At 42.6% G+C, this 25,598-nt stretch overlaps 1 protein-coding gene across 1 annotated transcript in view; it reads right to left on the bottom strand.

Annotated features, from left to right (window-relative positions):
- Positions 1-25,598, bottom strand: part of PLPPR1 (phospholipid phosphatase related 1) — a 130,416-nt gene that overhangs the window by 13,904 nt on the left and 90,914 nt on the right. Inside the window, exons 3-4 of the mRNA XM_086770480.1 lie at positions 22,505-22,693; positions 7,751-7,883 (exon numbers count right to left, since the gene is read on the bottom strand). Of these exons, the coding sequence (XP_086626606.1) occupies positions 7,751-7,883; positions 22,505-22,693 (322 nt within the window). The remainder of the gene's footprint in view (positions 1-7,750; positions 7,884-22,504; positions 22,694-25,598) is intronic.

Below are 25,598 nucleotides of genomic sequence, written 5' to 3'. Positions count from 1 at the left end.
TCATGGATTTAAAAAGCCAGTGGTGGTCGAAGAAGGAGGTAGCCTTCCTCTGGTTCTAGACTGCAGGCCAGGCCCATGTCTTTTTACTGGCGTGACAGTCTTCCCCTCATGTATCCTACAAAGTGCCTGTGTTTAAAAGTGAAATGGAGAGAGCACTGACACTGCTCCTTTATTTCCTTTACCCCTCTGGTAATATTTTAAACCCATGGTTTTCCACTGCTGGCAGAGCTCCTCATCTACATTAGCCAGTGCACAAGCAAGCTCAAATGAAAAAGGCAGTGTGTATCTTTCCAGCCTGATGAAACAGTATGTTGAATCTTGTTTTATATACTGCTTTTTTGCCAAATTCTTAGAATTTTTTGACACAGCTTGCTTTAAATGTCATCTTTTTGATGCGCTGTGCAAATCTCAGGGAATGCACTGAGGATTATTACTCAACCCTTTACAATACTCAGAGGAAATCTAAGAGCTGGGCAAATACTGCAGCCTGGCCCACAGTCTTTATCGAATAAGTAAGCACAAACCAAGAAACGAGATGTTTCATTAAAAGTGCATGGGCTTCACAAAGTTATTTCAGTCTCTAGGCATGCAAGGGTACAAAGTGTTTTCCTCAAAAAAACCCAAACCAACAAAAAGACGTTTCAACACCTGCATTTTCTCAATATTTGGTAGCACTGAACGTGCTGGCCCAGCCTCAACTGCTGAGGACTGCAGTACTCTGCATAACAGCAGAACAAGCCATGGTTGAAACCTTTATCATGCTCTGACTGTGATGCTTATTGATCACGGTAATTCCCCTCTTGCAGTTCCGCCAAACTGTGCCTTACGAAAATAATAGCTATGTGCAGCAATGAATTTGGCCAGCAGGAATTAAACCCTTGTGGACTGATTATACATCATGTACTCTCTGGAGACTTTGAGATAGAGTTGGCTATAATTGATTTAAAGGCTGTAACACCAGTGAGCCTCAGCAATGGTGTAGTCCCCTGATGGTTTTTGTACCTCAGGAATCCATCTGTTCAATGGATTTGTTCAACGACCTACAGCAGCTAAGCTAACTGACCAGTGTACGAGAATGCAGTGACGTGATTGCCAGGTTTTTAGAGGCAGACAAATTGCTACTGAAAGGCTTCATGGGAAGGGCAACTAGCCCTAGTTCTTCAGGGTCATGCAGCTGAAGTTCATGATAAAACACCACATAGAGAGAACGGGAGAACGTGTACCTCTTCCAGACTTCGATGCTCAGATGTAATGGGAGGTGATGTTGCCCTGCTAAGGAGCAAGCATGTTTTCTCATTGTGCTCACTTTGGCCTAGAAAACCTGGCAGTCAGCGTTAGTCCAGAACTTGGCATATGCTGAGAAAAGATGTAAACAGTGCAAGCCACATGGGAAGACCTACGGCCTCTACAGCTGGTTACTAGCAGAGAGGATGGACAGAAGTTAATGTCATTTACATAAAGACACTCTGTCTCTTCATCCACATGTGCTGCACAAAGAGGCCTTAAAGAAGGAGCAGGAGCTATTTCGAGAAAGGCTTCCTGACTTTCTCACTGGCCAGGCTCTCAGCTGTGTTTGTATGCATTGGAACAGCCAGAAATAAGAGGCTAGAAGGCAAACCAATAGGTAAACTTTAACTGGGAGAGAGACAGGCCAGAGATAGAGGGTAGGCTATACTCCCTGCTACTCTCTTTAGCTGCCCTAGCGTCCATGAAGAAGGAACTGAGGATCAGATTTGAACATATCTTTACCTCCAGTGAGAAAAACCTCAGACAAATTAAATGTGCAAACCAAGAAAAGAACAAAGGAAGTTCTGTTAAAAAATACTGAGGACAGACAACACGAACCTTAAATCTTTCCAGCTCCGCCTCACCTGAACTAACACTTGCCTTGGCAGAAGAATCTAAATCTTCACCAGCTTCAATTTTGAATGCCTCAGTTTTAATCTCTCCACTTATACCTCCCCCTAAATTGCTGCTAAAATGCCCACCAAGCATGAAGCCATAATTTCGGGCTCTCACTCACAAGCTACTCCAACGGTCTTTCTGATACCAAGCTCCCTGTGTAACCGTTCATCAATCTTGCCACCTCCAGCTCTGGCTATTGCTTCTGCTAACAGAGACATGTGCCCTGAAGAAGAATCCATCTCTCCTCACTCACTGTAATCTCAGTACAACCCTGTTTTCGCCCAGCTCAACTCATGCTCAAGCTCCCTGTTTTTTTCCTCCTGAATCTCTCTAACATCAGTGACTGCAGCTGCTTGCTGACTCCATGGAAACTCTCACTGTTATAGGCATTTAAAATGCCACAGATTTGAAACAAACAAACAAAACATCCCTGAAAAACAAAACACAGAAAAAAAACTCAAAAAAAAAAATCTGGGAATTGTAGAAGAGCAACTGAAAAGACATCAGAAAGAGAGGAGTGAGAAAGCAGTGGGTGGAAATGAGAATGAAGAGGTAGAAGGCTTTATTAGAGAAAAAAACCTGAAATGCTTAAGTAAAGTGACAAAAGAAACAATGCATTGAAGGGCTCATGAGACATGGGAAGCTGTGCTCTTGTGTAACATATCGTCATGTCTTCTACCAAGTGCAGTTATTTAGGCACTCTTCTTTCTCCCAGTGCCCAGTCAATTGTCTGAATTTGTCACACTCAGCTGAATTTGCTCATAACATGTTCATATTACACATGTGCACTCACACCTTCCCTACCCCTTTCCCAACCCTATGTTTTTTAAAGAAGATCAGAGTTTCCGTGGAGGGAGTACCTGGAAAGACTCATAGCTCTATTGAAATGCTCAGCCCAACCCTGAAGGTTTTGCTCTAGTGGTCCTGTGCATCCAATAAAACCATACATTCATAGTCCTGTGACTCAGACTCTGCTAAACCACCCTTCATCATAATATCTTAAACGGTGTTGTTAAAAATCTGTATCATTAATCTATTTTACAACTGGAGAGATGAGGGTTGCAGGGAAATTTATTGTCTGTTGCCATGGCTTCAGGCACAAGCTCAACAGCAAGCTTCTCCCAAGCACTCATTATCTGATCTTAGGATTGGCTTTGATCTCCCAGTGAAGACCCCACAAAGCCAACTGCTCCAGGCACCTATTGCCTCCTGTGTCTGCCTGCATCACCTGTCAGTGTTGTGCCTGGATACTGTTCCTCAAAGACATTAAGAAGGAAGACGTGGTCTGAGCATGCAAGAAGAAATTCAGCTCCTAGTGCAGAAGTACTCTGGAGCCTCAAGACTCCTCCTCATGGCCACACAGGATTTCTTTCTTCCTTGCAGATTCACAACTATCAATTTTCATCTAGACAGCAGCCAGCTCAGAGCCTGGCATAAAAAGGAACAGTAAGGCTTGATTTGTCCTCAACATAGTGACCTGTTTCTTACTGTGGAGGTTCTTCAGTGATAAGAATGGAAACCTACAGTAGTTTAAGCTGCTGTAGCGGATTAGGATAGAGGCAGCACACCCAAATACAGCTCGAGCCCTGCTGGAAGGCAGCTAGTTAATAACAGAATATGCGTTGCTTCACAGTGAACTTCAGATCCAAGGCAGACAGAAGGATAAGGTCAGGCAGACTATGTCCTGCAGCTGCCTAGGGGATTGACATCAGCTCTGGGGTATATCTGTCCTATTACAATAAACTCAATGTGGGTATAAATCTTGTAAACCTTTATTTGCTGAACTAAAGCCTTAATTTGCTGAAATAAAGCCCTAATTTCATTATTTAGCTGCCCACTGTGAGGTGTCACCATGCTTTAATAAGCTGTCAGCAGAAGCTGATCTGCACCATTTGTTAACTGTAAATTATGCAGCTCCAAAGTAAAAGCCACCGGTAACAAATTAATGAAGCACATTGCATTTCTAAATATCTGAACTGGAGAGAGGCTACTTGCATGTTATCAGGGCTTTGCAGGTATACAACTTAATCACATGGATTAGAAATCTAATATAATGAAATGCAAAACAATACACACTCTAGTCACCCTGCCAAACTGAGTCAGGGAGGTCTGAATCCATGATCCTGGGGGTATGATAGCAGCTGTACATAAACAGACTAAGTCCTTGACTAAAATCCTTCACTAAATAATGCTAAAATAATTTATAGCCTCTATTTGCAATATAAATGATGAAGGAGAACACAGAAGCAAATGCAAGATGGCAAGGTGTTAACAAAGTACTGAAGAGGAAATTACCACAAGAAAGAGTGAATAAAAATATAAAAGGCTGTGTGTGCTCAAGTTGGGAGACAGGGAGAAGAGGCAGAGGCTGAAGAAACAACCACTCTTTCTCCCTGGTTTCTCAAAGGTCCAGCACATAAATGGTGAATTTTAGCAGCAGAAATTTGTAATAAAACTGCTGAGAGGGGTGGGGAGAAGAGGGAGGAAAGATGATGTGACTAAAGAATAGCAGCGCAGCACCAATATTTTAGACAGAAAATACTGCTACAAAGCAATTGCACACCACTTATTTGACCAGAAAATAAATGTCTGTGGAAGCAGTTATAAAAGATAAAGAGGAAGATGGAACAAATTGCAACATATATCAAAGTCTGATGTTTCTAAGCTAAGCCAGCTTTTTTTTTCACTGATAAAGGAATTTATTTTCTAAATATAGGGAACATAGCAGGTTTCACCTATCTAGGCTGCAGTGAAGGACTTGACGTACACTGAAGCAAACTGAGAGGCAGCCCTTTGCCACAAAAGCAAATGTCTATCAACGTGCAGAATGCCTGCCTTGGCCAGGTAGAGACAGGAGGGCTTTGCCAGCATCCCAGAAGAGTTGATGGTTTTTGGTTTTGCTTAATTCTTTGCACCACTATCATACTACAAAAAAGTGTTTCATTCTGTATACATGAAGAAAAAGCAAGAGGGGAAAAGGCTCAAGTCTGGCAACCAAATCCAAAAGATCCCATGGAGATAAAATGACAAGGGTGCTAATCTTTCACATCACCAAAAGACAGGCTGTAGTTTCCCCTTTTGCTTCTCTTTCCTCATGAAATCTAAGTGAATGTTCAATGAAGTATCTATAACTTTCTGCTTACTGTGTGGAAAGCACATTTAGGCTGCTATTCTTAAAACCTCATCTCTTCCCAGCAACTCTAGTTACAGAGACAGGGAGGGAGAAAAAGCCTTTCTAAAATTTGGGAATAGCACTTCTCAAAAGATCTCCATGATGTGCCTTGCAGGGTGAGGAAGTAGTGTTCCTTTTTCCTGACGCATGGGCACCCAGATACAGTCAAGGATTTTTCTCATCCTTTTGAGTAATACCAACTGTAATGACTTATTAGGCAATATTCCAGTGAGTTCAATTACTATTTTTTGCAGGTACTCACTTAAGACTCTTGCTCACACATCTGGGCCAAAAGAGAGCATCAGATGTGAATATTCCAATGAATTTATACCAAGACTAAATTGGCAGCAAACTTCTTTGCAACAAGTGAGACTGCTTGCTAGGGCATCTTGCAAGACAACCGACTTAATCAGGTCTGTAACTTACAGCCCTCAAATTTAGCAAGAGAAGACGCATTCAAGGAAATCAAAGTATGAGCAACCGGGTACCCTCTCCAGTTGCAAGCATCCAGGTAGCCTGTTTTTGGAGCAAGCAGCTGTATGGAGCCAACTTCCCTGACCATCCAGCATGGGCTACAGCTGCTCAGTGTATGTCATGCTTTCAAAATGCAGGTGGAATGTCAATGAAAAACGTGATTATTTTCAGTTCCTTTCATAAATTATTTCAGCCACTTTTCAACAAACTCTACTTCTCTCATTTTACTGCAGAGGCAGGGAGGTCTCAGAAGAAAACAAGCAAACAATCAGTGTAGTCCAGGATGAGATGAACACTTGAAGCCATTTTCTAATAATGTTAACTTCATTTTTCTCAGGAAAACAAATATACTTGCAGAGCCAAGATTGATTTCTCCAGCAGAGTTCATATCCTACTACTCTCTGAGAGTCACTGTATCATCGCTGCCCCCTCCTCTTCCACCAGAAGAGAAACAATAGCCTGAATGTTTAAGAATAAAGCTAACTATAAGAAAACATATAAAGCAAGTGCTTAGCCTCCGTGGTCTTAGCTCTTTTAGTGCTGACCCCGCAGGCGAGAGTATTTGATTAGGACTTTGCAGCATGATGAATGTGCTGGAACAGTCAAACAGCTCTGAATGGCCCAGCAGACTCCAGTACCCTACTTCTCTCTTAATGGCAGTTTACTATCCATCAATATATCCTAGAGGTTATGTGAAGTTCAAGGGTATTTTGCTTTTAACTGCACTCTCATGTCCTTTGTTTTCATCAGTGGCACACAGGCCAGGCCTGAGTAATGAACCACAGGTGGTTTGTGTCCACCCCAGTATGGCAGAAGGTCAAAAACCACCTCACTTCCTAACTTCCATGTATAAAGCAGGAAGCACAGAGTGAGGAGAGGGAGAAAGAAAACTATGGTTTTTTCTCCTTTGCAGCACGTATTGGCTATGTGTCCTTGACACAGAATAAGACTTTAAACTCCATGCTCAGAGCAAGTATCCCTGCCTCCAGCCAGGGCTCTGCTCCATGGAAGCAATACAACCCTTGCCACAGTCACAGCAGATGTTTTCTTCCAGATAAAACTCAAAAATTCAGCAGTGACAGGGAAGTGACCAGACACTTTAATATTTTTTTTCCCATCACTTCTTTTAACTCAGACTGTGAATTCAGACCCAGCTTTCTGTAAGATGCAGTTTGTGAGGATGCTTTACCTCTCAGAGTATACAGGGAGGGAGGTGCCATGATGCTTTGTGGGCAAAGTCACTCTTGGTCAGTGGGGAGCCATATTTACCACTGGCCCATGCTAGCAGCGAGCCAAGCCATACCATCCCATGCACGAACTTGGGACTTCTCATGAACGAGTAAGCAGAACCCCTTGCATGCACAGTTCAGAGCTGCTCTCTTCTTGCTCTGCTGCTACAAGGAAGTAGTAGGTGAGTAATCAGTCCTCCTTATCCCTAAACACCGAGGTGTAGTTTGGGCAACCTTAAATGGCTGTGCATTGAGAAGCCGTCAGAGGACAACCAGATTCTCTGTCAGTGTCACAGCAGAAACACAAGCTGCAATGATGTTCTGCTTCCTTCCATAGGATGGTCCTCGCAGTAAGGTCTCATAGGTATTTTTTCCGGAAACCAACAGTGTGAAAATGGCATAGCAGTTTGCAAGCACCATATAAATCAACCTCCAAATGGTTTAGTGACAGAAAGTCTTATTTCATTTCTCAGCGATTAACTCAATGAAAGCTCCAACAAAAAACAAATACAATAAAAATAAGAACATTATTTTTGGTGGGCTCTGCGCTTTTTTACATTGTGCTCAGCTGAACATTATATGGCAGAGCTATGGATGTTAAAATTAGAACTGAAAAGAAAAATGCCAAAGAGATGGGCTGGTGAAGACCAATTTGTAAGTAAAATGGGTAGCTTACACAGAATAGCAATGATGGAATTATTCATATAGGGATTTGATTGGCATAACCTTTCTTCAAGGGTCCAGGAGAAGCATTAAGCTCAGCAGAATAGGATATAAACCAGCTCCAGACAGCGTGATATGGCACATTTTGAACATTACCTTGCAAATCCCGAGGGGGACTATCCCTCTAAGGTGGAAGACGCCTGCAAAGATTTCACAGCTTAATTAATTTTGTGGTGTAGATTATTAGGGTGTTTCATTTTGGTTTGGTGCAAACAGGGACTAAACTTGCAGTGCTTATGATGCTTACCTATAAAACGTATTATTCTTCGAAGCAGTGGGTTCAGGTAACAGCACTCTCCAGTCAAAATAGTTTTCTCTTGAATAATTAGGGCTTCTCGGGTTGACTTTATGAAATACATTGATATCTCACCAATAAAAATCTGCCAGGAAAGGGAAAGAAAAGGAACATTAAAAATGACATGTGCAAATATTAAAACACAGGTGTCTGGTTCCAGCCCACAAAATCTACTACACAGCAGTGTGTCTTCAAGACACTGTGCTTCCACAGCAAGGCTACACTTATTCACTTGAGATGAACTGACACAGATCCAGCTCTCAGCCAAGAAAAGGATCTGTCATTATTGTACTCAGTGGCAAGACACAGCAAATATTATACTAACTCCTGGGATATGAGGGGGCAAACAAAGCTTTATGAATACTCTGGATCACAGAAGCTCCCATTTTTACTGAGATTGGCACAGAATTTGTCATGTCCCGCTATTAGCATTTAAAATTTCCTAATAGTGTAGACTTCACACACAGAAGACTTCTAGACACCCAGGGAAGTGGAAAGTAATGCTGCAGACTTCCACCCCAACATTTTACCAGCAAGCCTCAGCAACACTGGATGCTTCCTGCAGCCTCCACGTCTTCTCAAGCTTATATTTATCTAAGTCTGCTAGACAGGTTACAGAGCTCCTGCCAACTTTTAAAAGAAATTTAGATGAAAGACAACCCTGCAATGGAAATTGATCTGAAGTTACAAAACTTTTAGGGATATTGGTGAAAATTCTGGACAAATATATCATATTTGTACTAATGAAGTAAAAAGCGCCAGGGTATGACTGCAGTATGGCCAGTCATCCACGCTGTTACTCTGCTTGCATGGTCCCTGCCATAGCCTGGTCTGGTGACAACAGTTTCTCAGAAAATGTCTGGGACAAGTCCCACGAGGAAAGGTGCATGCAGCCACTGCTGTTTACGCAGAGGGAACTTAGCCATTTGGCCACAGATTGCACACGCCAGCTAGTCTGAGGGCCAGAGGATGACTTCTGACCTGGTTTACTTAATTAGTGTCCTGTTCTTTTTATTGAAACGTCAAAATTTAAGTCTCTAGGGATCCACTGATCTTGATGCTAGCTGTGCTTAGGTATTATGTATTTTTTTAAATTAGAACATTCATGCTTTCTATAAAAATGATAGCTGCTTCTGATAGGAGTAGAATCATATTTCCTAGGCACTCAGAATTAATTTAAGTCTGTTGCACAGAGGTTTATCTGCCTAAAGCAGAACGGAATTTGAGCACAGGCTTTAGAAACAGCGATGGGCATCTCTGAAAATCCCACCCATCATGTTTTGTCAACAGGCTTCACAAGGGGAAACTGGGAGCTTTTTAGAAAGTCAGAGTTTGTAATGAAAGTCTTTAGAGAAAGCAAAAGCCAGCCTGAAATGGAAGAAATGAGTTTTTAAAACAGGAGCACTCAAAATAATTAATTTAATACATTATTATATGACATACAAGAGGAATCCATAGTGCTAGGGAACAGTCAGAGAAATGCATAACAAAAGTGTGTGCACACACACACATGCACACAGACACTCAGAGTTAGTATGAGTATCAAGGAACTGGTTTAGTTCACTCTGTCTGCTAGAATGGTACGTTGTTTCAAGGGCAACAATTTATCCTTTTTAAGTCGGATGTGCGTCCGTATTGATTATTGACATTCAAGCCAAGTATGCTCAACCTCTTTATAGTTCTAACCGCTGATGGTGAGAGATGTGGAGTTGTAAAATGTATGTCGATAATGGCATCTGCGGGTGGGAGCCAACGCATGGGAGCTGCACGGAAATATTGCCTTCATCCTGTTTCGCTCCATCTGCTCTTAACAGAATTGGCAAGCAGTTCAATAAGCTCAGCTCACTGACTATGGGGCTGGGAATTAAGAAAAAGACCATCTGCACTAAAGCAGTTTAAAAGTGACACTCTGTTTCAAACCGGTTATTATTTGAATTATGATAATATTCAGAAGTCTGAATTAATGCTTTGGCTCTCTGTCTGCCCGGGGCTGTACGTAGACATTGAGAGACCATCCACACTCTAAGGAAATTCTACTCTTTGAAGACAGGGGTTAGTGGACTTTTCAAGTAAGGGAGACTTAGATATAAAATATGAATAGTCTTCCTTTAACAATACATCCATTTTTAAAGTTCATTTGCATCAGAAGTTAACTGAATATTTCCCCTCTTCAATTCCCGTCTTTATATCTATAAATTTAGCTGTCTGGCATACTCCTAGCAATTCCCATGTGGACAGATTACTTTCACTTAGACTCAGGAGTAAATTTTGCCAGGCTACAAATCTGTTCAATTCCATTCCACTGGCTTAAGTAGAGTTATCCCAAATTTCCTATAGCATAACAGATCAAAATGTGATTTTTTAAGCGAACAGTGCCTTTGGTTTAATGCAGAGCTTAGGTGTATAGTAATAATGATGTATTTGTGAGGTGATATAAGATGATTCAACATAACTGGACTATTTTGTAGTGCCATCTCTGTCACTGAATTTAGTTGCCTGAATTTGAGGATTTTGTTTCGTTGTATGTTGAATGTGGGCTGTAGAATGTGAGCCTTGCTGTTCTCTAGAAATTCAATGGGGTCCTGAGCATCTAGTTCTGATAGCTAATTTACCTGTGCAAAACTGAATGCGGTCTGAATAGCTCCTCAAATAATTGATTTTTTTTTTTTCTGCAAGAATTTTTGAAGTCAAGTAACTCCACTGATTCTCATAATTTAAAACCCGATGATTCTGCATGAGCAGAGTCCACATCCAGCCAAGCTGTCCCGCTGGCCTCCCAAAATCAATCACTGACAATGTTAAGTACCTTAGCTCCTGCCAGAACAGAATCAGCACTCCAGGAACTGGTACAATTCAGTTCTAAATTTGAAATCTAAATATAGATACACAGATATGGGTAGAAAAAGAAAACAGCAAGCAAGCTGCTTATTTTATTTCCACTTGGGAAAACAATGCAAGGTTAATGAACTGCTGTATCATACTGCCTTAATTAGCAGAAACAGCAAGAAAATTACATTGGTGGCTGGGGACTGAAAGCACAGGTGATCTGCGATCTGTTAGGCAATAGGGAAGCAAAGGTGGTGCCACTGGATGTGATTTTGTTTTGATTTCCTGAATGCAATAGCAGCTCAACTGAGGTTATAGAATCATAGAATCAAAGAATGGTTTGGGTTGGAAGGCACCTTTAAAGGCCATCCAGTCCAACCACCCTGCAAGCAGCAGGGACATCTCCAACCAGATCAGGTTGCTCAGAGCCCCGTCCAACCTGGCCTTGAGTGTTATCAGGGATGGGGCACCCACCACCTCTATGGGAAACCTGTTCCTGTGCTCCACCACCCTCATTGTAAAAAATTTCTTCCCTATGTCCCACCTGAATCTACCTCCCTCTATTTAAAAACCATTACCCCTTGTCTTATCACAACAGGACCTGCTAAAGAGTTTGTCCCCATCTTTCTTATAAGGCCTCTTTAAGTATTGAAAGGCTGCAATAATGTCTCCCTGGAGCCTCCTCTTCTCCAAGCTGAACAGCCCCAACTCTCTCAGCCTGTTCTCATAGAAGAGGTGCTCCAGCCCTCTGATCTTTGTGGCCTCCTCTGGACTCATTCCAACAGGTCCATGTCCTTCTTATGTTGGGGGTTCCGGAGCTGAACGCAGTACCCCTGGTGGAGTCTCATGAGAGCAGAGTAAAGGGGCAGAATCATCTCCCTCAACCTGCTGGCCATGCTTCTTTTCATGCAGCCCAGGATGCAGTTGGCTTTCTGGGCTGCAGGTGTGCATTGCTGGCTCATGTTGAGTTTCCCCTCCACCAGTACCCCAAAGTCCTTCTCCTTAGGGCTGCTCTGAATCTGCCCGGCCTGTATTTGTGCCTGGGATTGCCATGACCCAGGTGCAGGATATTGCACTTGGCCTGGTTGAACTTCATGAGGTTTGCACGGGCCCACCTCTCCAGCCTGTCAAGGTCCCTCTGGATGGCATACCTTCCCTCTAGTGTGTCAAACACACCACACAGCTTGGTGTCGTTGGCGAACGTGCTGAGGGTGCGCTCTATCCCACTGTCCAGGTCACCGACAAAGATGCTGAACAGGGCTGGTTCCAATTACCCACCCCTGAGGAACGCCACTCATCACTGGTCTCCACTTGGGCATTGAGCCATTGACCGCAACTCTTCGAGCCCAGCCATTTGGCCAATTCCTTATCCACTAAGTGGTCCATCCACCAAATCCATGTCTCTCCAGTTTAGAGAGAAGGATGTTGTGCAGCACAGCATCAAATGCTTTGCACAAGTCCAGGTAGATGATATCAGTTGCTTGTCCCTTATCCACCAATAATTAAGTTGCTTGGATACTCTTGGTCACATTCTTTTTCATATTACTTTTAGGTAAATTATGCCCCAAAGCCCCAGTATCAATTAGAAATACCTATCCAGCAGTCATTTTGCCTCAGCTGATTTCACCTGTCCATTTACAAAATTTCTTTAATTTGCCCTGCCTTCCCAATACTGGCAGTGTCACCAGATATTTGCTCCTCCACATTCAGCTCTCAAAAATCTCTGCTATACATTCTTTCCTTATTTCCTGGCTCCTCCTGAGTAGAGACAGATAAAATGATCTGTCTCATTTTCCTCTTCAACAGTCTGTTATCCTTGATAGATTTGGAAATGATAGTCCTCCAACTTGTGAACTGACCATTTCAGACAGCGAAATACCACATCTTCCCCTTTCAAGTTCTCAGCATAACATGAGCACCCAATACTCCCTGCAGTCCTGTATAGATTACCAACCGTTTGTTAATTTAATTATCAATTTAATCAACAAAACAATGTAACTATTGCTTTTAAAGGGACAGGGAATCTTTAGCTTTTCTTTTAATTTTTTTTCCTGTAACAAACACTTTCTGATAAGCTCACAGTCTCCTTGCCAAATGTTTCTTTGCACAACTGCGTTCTAGGCTGCAGAAGATGGCATCCTGGAGCAGCCCTCCTGCAGGAAATGGGCAGTGGAGTGAGGATGGGGAGCAGCCTTGAAGAGTTATATTCAATTTAGAAAAGTAATTATTGATGGTGCTGACAGCCAAGGATGGGTCCAGCTTTAAGACTTTTGTTCCTTTTACTGATTTCTCTCATTCAGGACACTAGCCTTGTATGTCAATGCAAATTCTCTAGCAAAGCTGAGGACTTCACCTGTGCTTCACTCCCCTGCCACACTTTGGCTTACGTCTCCTTCAGCAGCCAAAATCTTCCTCATTAGTTAGTCATGCTTCTCCAAACTCGTGTGCATGTAGAGTGCCACAGTCCAGTTCCTCCTGTGCACAAACTGGCTCACCAGCAGTCACACTGCCCCGTGACTGTCCCACCTCCTTTTTCCTGCATCTCCCTTTGAAAACTCACTACAGATTCACTGCAACTTAATCGAATGGTTCGCCCTTCTTCTCCCACGGGATCTGGTCTGACTGCCTCCATGCAGTCCCACATTGCTGCTGGCAGAGGCTGCATCTCAACAGCTCTCCTGCCTCTCACTCACTCACTCAGAGGGTGACACATGGGAAAACACTATTTTTCTATTTTTTTCACACTTTCAGTGAACACTAGGGTTGTGTGAAAGTTGCCACAGACAGTTTTCATTTCAGCTGCAATTCCACACAGATAAAGAAGGAGGAGCGTCAGCCAGGGTGCACAGAAGCACAGTTGTGCCCACAGCCTGTGACAGCCTGAAATCTCCCTGTGAAACAACATCCTTCTGCTGCTTTCCATCAAAAAGTACAACTGACGGCACTTCTGATCACAGCACGATGATGGAGATCCCATATTAGGAAGAATTATGTGAAGTGCAGAGAAGATCTATATGTCTTTTCTATGCACTAAGTTTACATTATTCTGATTTCTGGGAATCTTTAAATCTTTCAACTTGTTTACTCAAACGACATCCTTGTGACGCAGTCAATCCTTCTTAACATCACCTTCTACATAGAAATGGCATCCAGAGACATGCTATTACACACAAAAATCTCTGGCAGCAAACAAAACTGAACTTGGGTCTTGGGATATCGTCACTCTCAGTTCTGGGCAGGTTTCAGCAAGCTGTATGACATTTCCTGAATCTTCTATAGGGATGTATGTGGCTGCATTTTCAATGTCACAAACAGAAAGAACTAAATTAATCAAGTCTGTAGCATGCAAATAGCAGCCAAGGCGGGGAGCAGATACAAGGAACGCACTGGCTGTGAGACAAGCTATGTGCAGAGCACTCGAAACCAGAGAATATAAGCAGACGAGGGTTACAGGGCTCTCGACCCCGATCAGCCCGTTTCAGAATGACTCCACACAACTCTCTCTGGGAGAAGCAGGCCTCTTCACCGAAAGGTGACCTTAGCAAAGTGCTTCAGCAGGTGTTTCATCAGCACTGGCTTGCACTGGGCCAAAAGCAATCCTGCCCTTTCGCATCAGGGTGTATCTGAGGACTGCATCAGGACAGCTGCCTGTTGGTGGAGAGATACTCTTCTGGCTCTACGCAGGAGCTCATGGCTCCATTTATCTGTCATTATTTAAATAGCAGCAAATTTTCCCTAACCCTACAGAACGCAGAGGCGCAGTCACACAGTGATTTAGCTGGGAAGGAGCCCCAGAGGCCTCCAGTCCAACTCCTACTCAAAGCAGGGCCAGCACTGACTGCAGCCTTGAGCAGCCGCGTTACGAATGTCTTCAAGAATGGAGACGCCACAGCCTCAAGGGTGGCCCTGTTTCAGTGTTTGACTACTGAAATTGTAAAAAGACTTTTCCTAATATTTAATTAGTTTCTTTTCTTGCAGCTTGTGTCCATTGCAGGGTTGCCTCTTGTGCTTTGAACAGTCTGTCTCCATCTTCTTCACAGTCCCCACCAAGAACATGGCTCATATTGACTTTCACTTAGTGTTGTTAGTTCCTGAATTACTTAGACCTCCCTCACAGTTAGTCTTAGGCCCTGAGGGTTATTGATCTGCCGTCCTACCTGCTACGTACACTGCCAAATATTGACACTGCACTGCTGAGACTCCATAGCCAAACCCAGGTGTGGCAAACACTAAGCAACACTCATACTGAGAAAAGACACCCCAGGAGGCAGTCACTGAGGTCTGCCTCAGCACCCTCTCCAGGACACAGTATTTCTGCTATGACCCTGGCCCAAGCCTGCCTGGGAGGGCAGAGGTTTTCCCTGACAACATCAGTACCACTGCTGGACATGAGAACTAGGGTTCAGTTGAGGGTTTTCTCAGACACTCCCTCATCTTTGCCATCACCATCTAGATGGGTCTTCTCTAGCCCACAGGAATCAATGCTGTATTTTGCATAATGATAAAAGGAAATTAAGCCATTTCTTCAGCTGAACATTGCAGAGCCAGCTCACCCATAATCTCCTGAGGACAAAACCTTAATATGGAATCATAGTATAGTTTGAATTGGAAGGGACTTTTAAAGATCATCTAGTCCAACTCCCCTGCAAAAAGCAGGGACATTTCCAATCAGATCAGGTTGCTCAAAGCCCCATCCAACATGGTCTTGAATGTTTCCAGGGATGGGGCATCCACCACCTCTCTGGGCAACCTCTTCTGCTGTTCCACCACCCTCAGCATAAAATTTTTTTCCTTATATCAACTCTCAATCAGCTTCCTTCTACTTTAAAACCATTACCCCGTGTCCAGGCCCTGCTAGAAGTTTCTTCCCATCTTTCTTATAACCCCTCTTTAAGTACTGAAAGACTGCAATAAGATCTCCCCAGAGTCTCCTTTCTCCCAGGCTGAACAGCCCCAACTCTCTCAGCCTTTCCTCACAGAAGAGGTGCTCCAGCCCTCTGATCATCTTCGTGGCCTCCTCTGGACTTGCTCCAACAGGTTCATGTCCTTCTTATATTGGGGGCTCCAGAGTCAGACGCAGTAACACAGGTGGGGTGTCACCAGAGCAGAACAGAGGGGCAGAATCACCTCCCTCGACCTGCTGGCTCATATTGAGCTTCTTGTCCACCAACACCCCCAAGTCCTTCTCGGCAGGGCTGCTCTCAATCCATTCTCCACCCAGCCTGTATTCATGCCTGGGATTGCCCTGACCCATGTGCAGGACCTTGCACTTGGCCTTGTTGAACTTCATTATGGTCACACGGGGCCCATCTCTCCAGCCTGCCAAGGTCCCTCTGGACGGCATCCCTTCCCTCCAGTGTGTCAGCCTTGGTGTTGTTGGTGAACTTGCTGAGGATGCACTCTATCCCACTGTCCATACATAATATGTATTCAATTAGTTTTTATCTCATTCTGGGTTTTTTGGTTTTTTTTTTTCTTTTTTATTGTTCAGTGAAAACAACAGCAAAGAACAGATAAACATCTTTTTCCCAAAAAAGAAAATTGGTTTCTTTTATTCCAAGTCAAAAGGGTCAAAATCCACAATTTGGATTCTAGCCTGCCAAAACCCCACAATTGTCTTATTATTGTGCTCAAAAAATCAATTTATTATGGTAAAACCATCTAAAAGAATTACACTGAAATTCTAATCAAGAAAAGAAATTTCCCACAGCTCTGCATTGTTCCTTAGAAACTGGCACATGACCAGGACCATTATGAACTTCTGGAGATACTGGCAGTAGAAGTACCTGAAAGTGTTACAAGCAAGCAAAGGGTATTTATTATTTTCCAGAATGGTATACAAATACCAGAGTATAAACATTTACACAGGGTAATGAGCATACCTTTGCCTCACTCCTACGTATCCTAGCTTGCCATTTACTGCTTCACAAGCTGGGTCTTTGGCAAGCCTCAAAAAGAGGGAGACAAGCCACCATTTGCAGAGGACACCTGACAAGCAGTGGGACTCTTCCAGCCTTGCCTTGTGAGCAACCCCAGCTCCATTTCCCAACAATAAAAGGAAGGTGTAGCCAAATGCCCTTGCGTGGAGATCCCCCTCTCTGGGACCGAGCTGAAATGGAGGCCAGTCCTGAAATCCAGGACCACGTGAGCTCCATGTGTGGTACATCTCCTTGGAAAAGGGACGTATCCTTCCTTCACAAGAAGTAAGGGGCACTCCAGGCATTGACACTAATCTCTCCTCCCCGTTGTTGCCCAGCTTGCCGTGCCGGCACAGGGGTGAAGCATGGCAGGTAGGAGACTGTAGCACGGGAGTCTGTGCTTTCTGGCAGCACCATCACCAGCAGAGCCTAGGGATTTCTGCCTGAAAAAGCTGGGAAGAAGCTGCTGTGACTGAGCTCTGAGCTGCATTGGCTGCTCTTGGTTTCCCCAGCATCTGCTGCCGAGCAGACACACAGGAATCAGTCCATACAGGCAAAAATTCCCTGTCTTCCCTTCTAGGAATAAATCACTGTACCAACATGGCTGTACTAAGCCAAAGGCAAGGAAGCAGAGACAATAGAAAAACCATCTAAAAGAACAGGAGGTACATGTAAATTGTTTGAAGTTTGAATCATTTCCTCCCACTTCAGGAAAACTTGATCAACGCTGTAATCCACCTTCTAATTAATAATCAGACCAGTTCAGTTTGACTGGTTCCAGCATTATCTACAAACAAATACTCCTTTGCACAAATTAATAGCACTGGCTAGTTAACAATTACATGTAGGCTGCCACTTCTTCCCTGGAAATGGAAGGCAAGAAAATGAAGATTGCATGACAACAGTAGTGGCACTTTCTATTCTACTTTAAGGAAACAAAGGACAGTGCCCTTGAAGCTTGCTGCTGCTGTTCAGTATTCATTTCAGTGAGCTGGCTCTGCTCCTAAGCCCCTCTGCTTCTCTCAGGTGGGCAGACAAATCACAATGGATGGAGCGGCGCAGGCAGCAGCTCTGAGCTGTGTAAGGACTGTTTAGTACCAGCTGGGGAATTGGCTGCTTTGCAGTAACCTCGTAATGGGGAAAGCTAGTCTTGAGAGACACTAATGAATGTGGTGGAGTCATCTCAGAATATTTTTAAGGAAATGGTTTGAAAATTTTATGTCTGCGGAAAGCAACTTGTTCCACTTTAAACACTGTTTTCATAAAGCTGTCATACTGGCAAAAATTAAAAGAATTATTTCTTCTTACCCTCTCACCTCCCCTCCTCCCACCCCAATATTTTGGAATTGATAATGCATGGAAATACTATGCTTTCTCCCAAGCACTGCATAACATGCTGTGGGACAGATCACTTTTAAACTCACCAGATCATGGAACTCAAGCTCCAGTGCTTAAACTTTCAAGCTGCTCTTAATTTTTAAATTCCCTGCCACTGGAAAACAAGCTGAGAAAAATACCTATGCTATATTTACCTCCAGAAAAAGCCTTGCACTCTAAGGCTTCCAACTCTGAAAAGAAAAAGCAATTATTCTCTGGCTAATTTCACCCTTTCTGAAGTACCTAAAACCACCAAAATTAGGAACTGTCTGTCTAAAGCTCTGTAATGCAGAGGTCAGCTACCCAAATGTGCAGACATGTTGCTGTAGGCCACCTGAAGCCCAAGACAAAAGGAGTTTCTGGAAAGTCAGAAGCTTTTGATCCTTTGAAATGCAGTGCAGGCAAAGATCAAAGTTCTGTGCTATTCTTGCAAGGCCACAGAGACAAATATCCTCCTTCTCGCTCCCCTTCCCTGGCACCCAGAGACTGGCTGGTAGGTACAGTATCCAAGTGCTTGCCATGACTGTCAAGGATGGTGCATTGCTGTCTGCAAAAATAAAAATTATTTAACCATAGCTTCTATTTTACTGTGAGATAGGCTGTAAGTATTCCTATATCCACCTCAGCATGACAACAGAAATGCTGGAAATTTAGCAACTGTTTAATAACCAGCTGCCAACAATGTCAGTACAACTGAAATCAGCTTGCAAGAAGAGGAAAGTCTCTAAGAAAAAAAAAAAAAAAGGCACTAGAAACAACAAACAACTGGCATGAGATGAAGATGAAACCATACATGAAGGTCTTTGTGGCACCAGAACCTACAGACAACTAAAAGTTCAAGCCAAAACAGACAAGATTCCAGGAATCCTCCTTTTCTACCAGTGCCAACAGCAAAATTTACTACTTGAGTCTGCAGATGAATGTTTCAGGTGATAAATCACTAAATCTGAAATGAAATGGCCAGCTGTTTCTTTATAAACTAAATTTTCCTTATGTAGCTGCAATTTATTACTAAATTCACCATATCCTACTACTTTGCTGCAAAAATGTTCATAACACCACAGTCAGAAAATTAAAAATTAATAAGGCAGATGAAAGCCTTTGATCTATCCTCAGTGGAACATTTGGAAGAAAAATGCATTTCACAGAAGGAAGTGAGGCATACAAGATTTTAATTTATTTAACAGTGTCATCATGAGATTCAGGCATCTCCCCTTGCAAGAAACTCTCATTATCAGAGACTAAGAGGTTATCAGAAGGATCATTAAAAGACTTTCGTGGTTCTGATTTATGATGATTAACTATCCAGTGTAGCAGAAAAAAATACTTAAACTGAGTCAGTGGCATCACATGTTTCAAGAACGACAAATAAAACACCAGCAAAACAGGCCAGTCTCATTTATTTTGCCACTAAAAATGCAGGGAAATGCACATACAACAGTACCAACCCACAAGAGCACTTCTGAGAAGTTGTCAGGGAAGAAATAAAATACGTCCATTTGTTTTCCCCACAGGCACTGTCATAGCCAAATGACTGAGACACAAAGATATTCCATTAAATTTACAGCGATGCTCCCTTTTGGCTTGCAAGCACTGTAACACCTCAAAATTATGCTGAAATCAGGGCTCTGAGTCGGATCCAGACCGGTGCAGACAGGGCTGCACTTAAACACTGCTTCTGTCTCAGATGAGGGAGCTTGTGCTGACTCCTAGACCATTTTCCAAAGCTCCAGAAATACTGTTAACTAGTACCACGAGTGCTCCCTCACTGCTGCTGGGTTCCACCCCTTCTAACAATAATATTTCCTGTCACGAGAAGTCAGGACAGTGGCAATATACAGGCAGCACAGAGAGATCAGAGTCACTGTTTTAAATCCTCTTAGCCAATCCAACCAATTTGCTGTCAGAAAGCGAAGCAACAAGCATCTTGCAAAGGAGAAAAAAGTAATTGTAAGGAGGGACTGGCATTACCTTTGACTTAAGTCATGTCTTCACAGTGGAGCCTCAGGATGTCAGTGATTATTCCTGAGAGGACAGTGTAGAGAGCGAAGCTACAGCTTAACTCAGTGAATGCACACAAAGCTCCCTCACACGAAACGCAGCTGTACGGGTTGTTTTTTGGAGGGGAGGGGTTTGTTTGGTTTTGAGGGTTTTTTTAGAGAGTACAATCATCACAGTATAAATAAAAATGGCTGCACTTGCTCCTTTCACTGGGAGATTCAACTGGATCAAACAACTCATCCCAGGCTGTGGCAGTCTGAACGACAGGCAGCACCCATTCGGGTACCGGATAACAGCTGAGGATACTCACACACTGAGTGGTCTGACCAGCAGTGTAATGCAAGGAGAGAGTTTAGGGAGATTCTGAGCTCACTTTCTGTCTCATTTACTAGCTGTCTATTAGTGATCATTGCCAAAACTCAGTCTCTGCAGAGGGAAGACTGGGTGAAAACAGCTACTAGCTGAAGCAGAAGTCTGAAACTAACCTGCAAGAAGAGGAAAGTCTCTCAGAAAAAGATGGGTATGAGAAATAAAGTGGAATTACTCATATAAAAACATTGTGTTGAACATCAGTCAGGAAGACAGAAAAAGATCCCCCTGACATATGCTCTGGTTGAAGATTAGCCCAATACTACGTAATAATACATTAGATAATTAAATAATGTATTAATAATACAATAATATGTATGTATTAATACATACTACATTAGAAATGTAAAGAAAAAATGTTTTCATAGGAAAGTTTGATCTATTGTCTCCCTGAGGTTGTATGTAGAGATCACAATGAAGCATGGTGCAAAGCCCTCTGCTGTCCCCAACCACATCTCTAGATGAAGCAATATAGCCAGTGCAATAGTTTAGCATAACCCAAGAAGCAGAGCTTACAGCTTGTATCTCATACTGGACCCAGTCATCTAGGGTGATTACTGTACTTCTGGACCCAGGCTGCCGTGTCTGTACAGCTTGCATTGTGTGGGACACTCACACTGGTTCCACACAGCACTAAGCTGAAGGTCTCTGCACCTAAAAACTTCATTTGACATTCATTACACTCTTTCATTCCTTGCGTTTAACATGAGCTATGGAAACTACAAAAACAACATTGTTCATTTCCAAAGAAGACTCCAATCCAGATTTTCATAAACAAGAGAAAGCAGGAAAAACTTATTGGGCCACTGAAAGGAAAGAAAATGCTGATCTAGTGAAGCGAAACCTGAAAGGTTTGCAGCAAAGTTTGCCAGAGAAAGGCTTTAAACAGACGGTTCAAAAAAATAGCAACATTCTTATTATCACTTGCCCACCCAGTGCCATATCCCTGAATTAAGGGACAAACCTCCTATTAAACTCGTTGTTACAGCATCAAGGCACGGTAATGACACTCAGTCTCCTTTACAAACACCACCTGTGAAAGTTACTTCCCTGAACAATGGCTCTATGTTTATGTGGGAGAAGCTGGAGAAATGTATTTATTTTTTCATTTGCAAATCATCTACCACTGCAGCACAAAGTAAAATGAAAGTCTTAACATTCAACTGAGTTTCAATACAGAAAATAATACTTTTACTGTAGAGGATTTTCATAAACTCATGACGTAATCCAATTCAAAACCCCTACTTGTTTTCAGAAAGTGCCCTGTACCAAAAAATTCCTTTCACATTTCTTACCACATTCTGGGTTACACTGTTTCATGCATTAAAATTACTGCAAACCAAAACTTAAAATGGACTATGGTGAGGCATTCACCTTTCACAAGTAAATATATCGTGTACAGTTTTAATCAACTTTTGAAAAGGATGCAAAGCAAAGTTAATATAAGAAAGAAACACTAAAGATAAAGAAATAAAACAGACTACATAAAGACAGCCTGACTGTAATTACAAATTGCAGCAAAGCTGGCTATTTGTGAAATTTTCAACTTTCTGCACAGAAAATTGAAAGGGTCAAAGTTTTGCTAATCAGTGACTGCAGTAATCTGTTTGGAATTGTACATACTCAGCTAATTTAATATCTTCATCTGCTCACAACAGCTACATTGCAGCTTACCGGCTGAATAGTAAAGAAAATCAGGTAAAAAAGTTAAGTGGATGTGATTGCCAAAAATAAAGAGATGATAAATAAAAAGGAAATAGCATTCACATTTTTCTTTGTATTGAGCATCTTTTTACTTATCTAAAGCCCCTCAACTGTCCTTTTAATACAGCACCAAATAATCCTGGACCTGGTCTGCATGTCCAACCCAGGTTTTACTTTAGCTTTATCCTGTTTCCTTATTTCCAGTAACACATCACCTTTGCATTAGAGCAGCTCTGGAGCCCAGGCAATTCACAGCTAATCACTGAAGTGAGCAAGCTATTGTAAAAGGCTTAACAAGCTCTACCTCTCAGCCTTGCATTGTAATTACCTCAGAATAATTACTTCTGCAGATAACTGATGAAGATCACATTAGGCTATGGCAAAACAGAGACCCAGCCAAGTGTAAATCAATTACAGCTGAAAAGAGAGGAGAGGGGACAAAGATATTACAGGACTATTGCTATTATTTATGGAGTAGTCGTGGAGAATTCAAATAATTTTTTGTACTTACAATAGCTGTCGGAGTTGAAGCCAGCACACAGTAGAGCACAAGAGGTGAAATGAAGCTCTCATCCTCTGTTCCAGGGTACGGTTTCATCAAATTGCCATCCTGGCAGAAGAAACCTTGGATATGCACCTGAAAAGTATCGGTGCACTCGAAGTAGTAGGCGAGCAGAACAGTCCCAGCCATGATGACAAGCTGAAAATACAGCATGGTCACAGAGAGACGTTAGTTCCTTTTTTAACAGCTGCAGCTATACCTTCGAGCTACTCTAGTCCTGCAGACCATCCTCCCTTTATCGTCACCCCGACAGCCCTTGCCATGCTGGTGTGTGAATGTGCGTGTTTCTGCGCGTTCACTTTGCAACATCTGTTACATAAACCTTTTGGCAAACGACGCTAACGAACGTCTCAGATAGGAGCGGGTAACGCAGCTTGCCGAGGGACGGGAGCTTTGGCAGCTACTTTATCAAAGGGCATGCGAGTGTGAACGGCAGCAAGGATCGATCGATGAAAGCTCGCCGGACGAGGGGCAGCGCTGCTGGAGCCAACGGTAGTGACAAGCCGAAACCTGTGTGCAGCGGTAGGCAGCTGGAAAGGATTATTATGAAGGATAAAGGAACTTAAAGCCAAAATGCTTCCCCGCTGCAGCTGTAAGCCCACGCTGGGGAATGCGTACCCCGTGCAAATCCAGAAGAGCCCTCTGTGTCCCAGCTGAAGACTCATCCAGAGGGCATTCTGCCTCCTGCCACTCACCTTTCCTGGGAGCCGCTGCTTTCGAGTAAAGCTGTACAAGTCTGCTCAGAAATCCTGACAGCCGGCTGGGGCTACTGTGCACTGCCTGGCTTTCCCTCTCCCTCACAACTGCTTTTGAAAAAGACTCTGGCTTGAGTCTGGATTTTCATCTTTACACATATACACTGCAAGCAGCCTTTCTTGCCTCTTTTTTTTTTGGTAGTTGATTGCTGGCTAAATGGGCTGGTTGAAAAACCTCAGCTATCAACTTTTTTTGGTATATATCCAGTCACTGCGCGTTAGCTGTCCTTAGTGTCTGTATCAACTTCCCGCACTGCTCCAACCATCTCAAAACCATCGCACAAAGGTTGTCACTAATCTCACCTCATGGAATTAAGCGGATATACTAACTCATCATTCTTGTTCCCTCTCTGCTAGACACCAAAGGAAATCTCCCTTCACAATACTCATCACTTACAAAAATAGCAATATTGATTTGGAAATCACAACAATTACAGGATTTTATTCGGAGTCCTCTTTATAAAGAGTAGTGCCTCCTGCCACTATTATAAGAGTTGTCACATATACAAGTTATCTTGTCACACAATAGAAAACAATAATAATATTAAAGAAAGCGAAATAACAAACTTGAAAGTAACTTGTTTTCAGTATTTTGCCTCCAAGATTTCTCCATCAAAAGTGTGTTGCTTTGAGATTATTCTAAGAATAGACCTCTAAAAAAATAATTTTGGTAACTCCATCTCAAAGACATACTTCAAGCTACCCATGCATTTCTCTGGCCTAACCTTGCACATATGCTCTGACACACAAGACAGCTATTAAAGTAATCATACATTTAAGTGGGTGTTAGACTAAAATTAGAAAAAAATAAGAAATCAGAGAAATCACTGATGAAAGTAGAAGATCACAATCACAGAATGGTTGAGGTTGGATGGGACCTCTGAAGGTCAACAGGTCCACTCCCCCTGCTCAAGCAGGGACACCTCAAGCCAGTTGCCCAGGACCATGTCCAGGCAGCTTTTGAACATCTCCAAGGATGGAGACTCCACAGCTTCCCTGAGCAACCTGTAAGATAAGACTTAAGCAGGGCAAAATCAAACCAAAGTTGAGAGATTATACACCCTCCTCCATTTTTTAACCTTCAAAATTAACAATATAAATTTGTAGTCAGATTGTAGACACCATAGATTAATTCTACCCCTGGAAAATACAGCTCAGATTGTTTAATGTTTTTAGCTCAACCAATTAGCTCTATGGATTCAAACATCAACGTCTGCTGATTACAGAATTATGGTACCAAATGAAATTTATATAGACAAAGCACATCCCCCCTTTTTAGAAGCTCAAGCAAGTAGGAATCTACATAATTATTTCCTCAAAAGATGCATATTGTCTCTTTCTCCCACCCTGATTTACAGCATGAATGTAATCCATCAACAGAAATTGTTAATCAAGCATTTGTTTTCTCAAGATTTTGGCTTCCTTCTGATAATTAGTAACTTTAAGATCCAGAACTTTGAAATCTACCACCCTGCAATGAATGGCAGATAAGTGAACCATGTCTGGTCAGTACAATGCAGCTGCTTTCTGCTGCTCCTTTCCGCTCACACTTCCCCTATGTCCTGCACTGTCCACTGGAGACAGCTGGAACTAGCTGGAAACTCAAAAGATTTGGTCTGTGTGGTTTTTCCTCAATACCTACCATATCTACCTCTAAAAATGTGTGAACAAATGTATTCTCTCACATAATTTTATCTGGATTGTATAACAGCTTTAGATGAAACTGCTAGAGTATTTAATTTCTTAAATGTGTAGCTGAAAAAGTACTCACTTTTTTCAACTTCCATTGTTTATCCTGACATTTTCAAGACCCCATACCCGCTCAACAAGGTGTTTGTTTTTTTTTAACAAATGTAAAGCAAGGTATTTGTGTATTTCCCAGAGACCTTTACAGCATCCTAGTCAGTGGGATTTCCCACAAAAAAACACAGTCCTATAATTAAGGACTTACAAGATCTGAACTCCTTGAGCAGCTATAGATTTTGTGATCAACCTTGGGCAACTCAGTTTTGTACACTAACATCAGAGGACAGCAATGGCATTATCACCACGCCACCTGACATGCCCAGATAAACATGTTAGAGATTACAGGATGCCTGGACATAGAGGTATCTAAGGTCAGTCCCACCACCTTATACACTCAGGGCTGTCAGAAACAATCTGGCCCACCCTTCCTACCCCAAACACATCCCCAGACATGCTTCAAGTTGCCAGCCCCAGCCAGCATACACAGAGGAGAAAACAGGAAATGGTACAATATAGACAGCTATTTTTTTCCCTGTTACTGG

This window comes from Chlamydotis macqueenii, chromosome Z, assembly GCF_036417535.1.
Source record: "Chlamydotis macqueenii isolate bChlMac1 chromosome Z, bChlMac1.mat, whole genome shotgun sequence".
Lineage (NCBI taxonomy): Eukaryota > Metazoa > Chordata > Aves > Otidiformes > Otididae > Chlamydotis > Chlamydotis macqueenii.
The sequence above is the reverse complement of the archived record's forward strand: the minus strand, read 5'-3'. Positions and strand labels throughout refer to the sequence as shown.